Source organism: Mandrillus leucophaeus, unplaced genomic scaffold, assembly GCF_000951045.1.
Source record: "Mandrillus leucophaeus isolate KB7577 unplaced genomic scaffold, Mleu.le_1.0 Scaffold46, whole genome shotgun sequence".
Classification (NCBI taxonomy): Eukaryota; Metazoa; Chordata; class Mammalia; order Primates; family Cercopithecidae; genus Mandrillus; species Mandrillus leucophaeus.
Genome location: NW_012104920.1, coordinates 4,157,445 through 4,163,641, shown reverse-complemented (window position 1 = coordinate 4,163,641; position 6,197 = coordinate 4,157,445). Strand labels below are relative to the sequence as shown.

Sequence of the window (6,197 nt, the reverse complement as noted above, 5' to 3'; positions counted from 1 at the left end):
TTTTTGAGACAGAGTTACACTCTGTCACCCAGGCTGGAGTGCAGTGGCACAGTCTCGGCTCAGTGCAAACCCAGCCTCCCAGGTTCAAGTGATTCTCATGCCTCAGCCTCCCGAGTAGCCGGGATTACAGGCACCCGCCACCACGCCAGGCTAATTTTTGTATTTTGGTAGAGACGGGGTTTTGCCATGTTGGCCAGGCTATTCTCAAACTCCTGGTCTCAAATGATGTGCCGGCCTTGACCTCCCAAAGTGCTGGGATTACAGGTGTGAGCTACTGCGCTTGGCCTGTATACCTTATTTTAAAGATTCCTTTATTTTTTTCCCCGGTGTCAGGGTATTCTGTTGTGTAGATGTAGGATAATGTATTTAACCAGCTTCCCACTGATGGACATTCAGCATGTTTTCCATTCCTTGATACTACAAAAAAGGCTACAATGCATAGTCTTACAAATGTGTTGTCTGAGCCGGGCGCGGTGGCTGAAGCCTGTAATCCCAGCACTTTGGGAGGCCGAGGCGGGCGGATCACGAGGTCAGGAGATCGAGACCATCCTGGCTAACACGGTGAAACCCCGTCTCTACTAAAAAATACAAAAAACTAGCCGGGCGAGGTGGTGGGCACCTGTAGTCCCAGCTACTCGAGAGGCTGAGGCAGGAGAATGGCGTAAACCCGGGAGGCGGACCTTGCAGTGAGCTGAGATCCGGCCGCTGCACTCCAGCCCGGGCGACAGAGCGAGACTCCGTCTCAAAAAAACAAAACAAAACAAATGTGTTGTCTGTAGAGCAGATTCCTAGAAGTGTAGATTTTGAATGAAATGGTAGCCATGTAAAATTTTAATCTATATTGCCAAAATGCCCTCTGAAGATTATAACCATACCAATTTGTACTCCCAAGGGTAACCTACAAGAGAGCCCATTTCCCCTCACCCTTTTCCACATTCCGGCTTAATAAGACTTTTCTTTTTGCCAGTGCGATTAGTGAGAAGTTGTCTTAGGGTAGTTCACTTTTACATTTTTCTCAAAGTGGTGACGAACTATTCTTGTGTTTGAAAGCCATGTGGTTGGGCCAGGCGCGGTGGCTCACGCCTGTAATCCCAGCACTTTGGGAGGCCGAGATGGGCGGATCACAAGGTTGGGAGATCGAGACCACCCTGACTAACACGGTGAAACCCCATCTCTACTAAAAATACAAAAAAAAAAAAAAAAATTAGCCGGGCGTGGTGGCAGGCGCCTGTAGTCCCAGCTACTGGGGAGGCTGAGGCAGGAGAATGGCGTGAACCCGGGAGGCGGAGCTTGCAGTGAGCCGAGATCGCGCCGCTGTACTCCAGCCTGGGTGACAGAGTGAGACTCCATCTCAAAAAAAAAAAAAGAACTATTCTCATGTTCGAAAGCCATGTGATCTGAAGCCAGAAGAGAGAACTGTTAGACTCATGGGGGAAATGGGTTTGGTGTGGATAGCTCCAACAGGGAATGGTTGGGTCCTAGAGGAAAAAACTACAGTTTGTCTTGGAGGGAGTCCCCTCTTGCTAAGACCCCCCTCACCGGGGCTAAGGATTGCTTGAATCAGTGATATTCAAACCTGGTTCTGAGCTTCCTTCTCAGGGCCTGAGGAGAGGGGCAAGACCAGACCCCGGGGCTCCCACCCCCACCCTGGGCCTGAGCGGCTTCTTGCTTATCTGCTTGATGTCCTCGGCTTCTAGAGAAGGTTTCGTTTTGAACCAAGAGTTATAGGGCTGAAGAAAAAGTTGAAAAGCACTGCCCCAAATCGCGTTCCCTCTCCCCAGGGATAGATTGCTTTCCGCTTCCGGAGCCCATCAGTGTTTGCGAGTCCCAGAGCAGGCCTCACACTGCAGTGTAGGGAAGGACATGGGTATCCCTCAGGAGAAGTATCGCAGGAGTGATCCTTAGAGCACTTGGGCAAAGGGCGGATGCACCGGATACACAGACACCCATGGGGGACACAGCTTTGGGCTCTTGAGTGTTCAGGTGGCTCCCAGAGAAACAGAGGTTTGACTCCGTGCTGTTTCCCTTCTGTACCCTGTGCTTTCTGCCTCCGTGCTTCTGTCCGGGCTGCTTTCTCCTGGAGCGCTCTTCCTTGTGCATGTCCACGCCCTCCTCGTCCTCCAAGGCCGGCTCCCCCGTTGCCCTTCCGTTAAGTCCTCCTGGTCCCCTTGAAATCCCACAGTTCTTCACTTTGTTCCTCTTTGCATGTGAGTCCCTCCCAGAACACAGAGGCACTCAACCCCCTGGGAACAAATGAATGAACAAATGGACTTGGGCAAGGGCATGAGACGATCAGAAACTCCCCCATGAGGCATCCGTTTCCCACTTGTAATGGTGTTTCCACGCCAAGCCTCACCTCCCCTAGCTGACTCTGATTTCCTGACTGACTGGACAGCAGTGCCTGGGCTGGACTCATCTCTCTGCCCCGCCTAGTGCTCCACCAGGGTGCGGTGGAGAGGCCACAGTCAGTCCTTCTGTAGCAGAGGCCAGGGGTCTTGTGTTCTGATGGAAGGTTCAGGAAAACTTCCTGGAGGAAGGTACATTTCAGACACTGGGAGGAACGTGAAGGAAGTGAATGATTTTGGCAGGTGGAGGCAGGGTGGGAGGGGGGCTGTTGTTGGGGACACTGGTGGTCAGGGAGGCCTGCTTTGGAGTGAGTGCTCAGGGGTCCACTGAGTGGAAGTCCGGACCCTGGGAGAGAAGCCTGGGAGGGGGGCCTGGACAGGTGGACTAGAGCCGGGACATGGAGGAGGCCCGGGGATGCCAGGGGAAAAAGCAGGCTCAAGTCCTGCGGGCCTGGGGTTCCAGCCGGAGAGGTCTCAGCAGAGACGCAAAGACATGGCCATAGCGAGGTGTGGGCAGGAAGCTGGGAGACCTGAGGGGTGGCAGGAAGGCAGGTGGGCCTGGGACAGGGTGGTGCCCAGGGATGGACAGGTGTGTGAGGGGGCAGCAGCTGGCAGGAAGGGAGACTTCCTCAGGTGTGGCAGCAGTGGCATGAACGGGTACAGAGGCAGCAAGGCCTGTGTGCCACCCAGAGTACTGCCCAGCAAGGGCAGGGCTGTTGTAACGGAAACAAGTCAGGAGAAGGTGCTTTGGCAGAAGGGAATGGGCTGGGTTTTCAGCACAGCAGCATGACAGTCACTGAGGATGGACTTCGCTGAGGGGCTCAGGCGAGGACAGCCCCAGGCAGGCGCTGCAGAGACGCGGGCTTGAGGTGAAGCAGTCCAGGGAGAGGTAGTCACTGGGGAAGAGTCAGGGAGTCCGCTTCAAGAAACATGTTTGTTCCATTTGCTTTTAAGTTGAAGCGCCACTTTCATTTTTAAATTGTGAAAGTGATTCATGTGTGTAGGAAATTCAAGGTTGATGAAAGGTGGGGAGCACCAGTCTGCTCACTCAGTCTCCCCCAACTCTCCAGAAGCTGCCAGGTACATTTTGAGGAAAGAAATGATGGGACCTGAGACAGAGGAATATAGGGAAGAAGAAGGGAATGCAGGGGGGTCCGGGACTTCCGGTCAGGGAGCCTGGTGGGTCGAGGTGCTTCCGAAGAGACAGGCCCTGGGAAGGGTTGCTGACTTGGACACAGCTGGATGGGTGGGGCAATTTTTGTAGGCCCCTTGTGTGAGGAGAGGGTGGATCAGGCTGTCCCGAAGGCGGCTGGTGTGAGAGGTGGGAACCAAAGAACCAATATGATCCTCAGGGTGGAAGGATGACGATGGGAGGAGCACAGAGAGCAGGAGAGCTCTCCAGAGTGAGGGGGCGCAGCTGGCAGTGCCAGGCCTGGAGGGGTGTCTCCTCCCACCGCTCCATTTCTTCCTTTCCATAGCAGCCCTGGCTGGCTCCCCCTGACCACATTTTTCTTCCATCTTAGACTCCCCACCTGGTGAACCTGAACGAAGACCCTCTGATGTCTGAGTGTCTGCTCTACCACATCAAGGATGGTGTCACCAGGTAGCGTGTACCCAGCAACCTGGGGGGCAGCCTCTGCTTTTGGGGTGTGGCTGCAGGGGGTTGGCCACATTGGTGTCTGTCTCCCTTCCCTGGTGGTCCCTGGAGATACCTCAGATCTCTAAACAGCTGCTTCCACAGCCCTGCATGCTCTCCCAGCTTCAAGAGAAGTCGCTGAGCCTGCCTGCTCAGTGGTTGTCTTGCCTCCACCTGCCAGTCTGGTTAGGGCGAGACATCCTTGTTTACTGGGGCAGGAGAGTTGGGAAACGTAGACCCCCGCATTCTTAGCCCCTGATGCCATTGTCTTGGCCTCCCTTGGTAGGGCCTTCCCTGGGGGCGGGAGAAGGGAAACACGGCCTGGTCTCTGCAGTTGAGGGCTGGGCAGCTAAAGGCAGGTGGCTCCTTGGGCTGGTATTATGAAGTCCTGGGGGCTCGGTGCCTGCCCTAAAGGGGTGAGGGTGCCCTTCCCCTCCCACCACAGGCATTTGTGGCTGTCCTTGATGAGCATCGTGGGTAGGGAGTGAGCTCTCAGGATCATCAGCCTAAGGATGGGTGGAGGCCTGTGGCTGAGGGTGCCCCTTTCTCCCAGGTTTGCTTTTCCCCTTTGCTGTATAACATGGTGACTAAGAGCATGGCTTCAGAGTCAGGCAGACCTGGGCTCAGATCCCAGCATCACCACTGCCCACCAGAATGACCCTGGGCATACCCGTTCTCCTCCCTGAGCCTCTGCTTCCTCATCTGTGAAATGGGAGTAATTTGCTTGGCTCATTGAGTTGGATAAATTAGTGTTCAGGGCTTGGTTAAAGTCGCGTATGCTCACACATGTTGGCCACTGCTTCCCCAGGGTCGGCCAGGTAGATATGGACATCAAGCTGACCGGACAGTTCATTCGGGAGCAACACTGTCTCTTCCGCAGCATCCCCCAGCCAGATGGAGAAGGTAATGGCTGAGGGGATGAGAGAGGCCAGATGGGGAGACAGAGAGGCCCCCATGTTCCACCCCAGACACTGAACACAGAGGTCTGGGTCGGGCACCAGGGAGTGCGGCCATATAAAGAGGGGATGCGGTCTTGTCCTCAGAGGGGCTTCGGGCTCATGGATATGAATGGAGGAAGACCCCAGGCCCGGCCCTCTGCACTCACCCTGAGAGGGCAGACTACTGCATGCTTAGGAACTGGTGAGGGTCCCAAGGTAGAAATGGGACACTGGCCGGGCGCAGTGGCTCATGCCTGTAATCCCAGCACTTTGGGAGGCCGAGGCGGGCGGATCACGAAGTCAGGAGACTGTCTCTTATACACATCTAGATGTGTATAAGAGACAGGGTCTCGAACTCCTGACCTCAGGTAATCTGCCTGCCTTGGCCTCCCAAAGTGCTGGGATTACAGGCATGAGCCACTGCGCCCGGCCTTTTTTTTTTGAGACGGAGTCTCGCTGTCTCCCCAAGATTGGAGTGCAGTGGCGTGATCTTGGCTCACTGCAGCCCCCACCTCCCGGATTCAAGTGGTTCTCTTGCCTCAACCCCCTGAGTAGCTGGGATTACAGGCACGCGCCACCACACCAGGCTAATTTTTGTATTTTCGTTAGAGACGGGGTTTCACCATGTTGGTCAGGCTGGTCTCAAACTCCTGACCTCAGGTGATCCGCCTGCCTCGGCCTCCCAAAGCGCTGGAATTACAGGCATGAGCCACTGCACCTGCTGAGGTGTATTTTTGAGGTCGCCAGTTTGTTTTAGTTCTGACACTTTAAAAAAAATAGAATGATTTGGGTTCACATAAACTCAAGCAAAGTCTCTGTGAAAATGAATTGGGTAGGGAGGCAGGACATGGTACACATGTGCCATCTGTCAGCTTGGACCTGGTGTGCATTGTGCCTCAGAGACTAGGAGTGCTTGGCCTAACACCTTCCAGGGAACAAGGGACCTGGGGCCTGTATGGTTAGCTTTTTTTTTTTTTTTTTTTTTTGAGACAGAGTGTTGCTCTATCACCCAGGCTGGAGTGCAGTGGCGCAATCTTGACTCACTGCTGCAACCTCCACCTCCCGGGTTCAAGCAATTCTCCTGCCTCAGCCTCCTGAGTAGCTGGGATTACAGGTGTGTGCCACCACACCTGGCTAATTTTGTGTTTTTAGTAGAGACAGGGTTTCTCCATGTTGGTCAGGCTGATCTCGAACTCCTGACCTCAGGTGATCTGCCTGCCTTGACCTCCCAAAGTGCTGGGATTACAGGCGTGAGCCATCGCACCCAGCCCTAATTTT

General features: G+C 54.5%; 2 protein-coding genes across 2 annotated transcripts in view; one reads left to right on the top strand and one right to left on the bottom strand.

Annotated features, from left to right (window-relative positions):
* The window catches only part of KIF1C (kinesin family member 1C), a 27,026-nt gene that overhangs the window by 10,621 nt on the left and 10,208 nt on the right, over positions 1-6,197 (top strand). The window contains exons 16-17 of the mRNA XM_011994748.1: positions 3,869-3,948; positions 4,790-4,884. Of these exons, the coding sequence (XP_011850138.1) occupies positions 3,869-3,948; positions 4,790-4,884 (175 nt within the window). The remainder of the gene's footprint in view (positions 1-3,868; positions 3,949-4,789; positions 4,885-6,197) is intronic.
* Positions 1-6,197, bottom strand: part of INCA1 (inhibitor of CDK, cyclin A1 interacting protein 1) — a 25,077-nt gene that overhangs the window by 17,359 nt on the left and 1,521 nt on the right. The window lies entirely within an intron of this gene.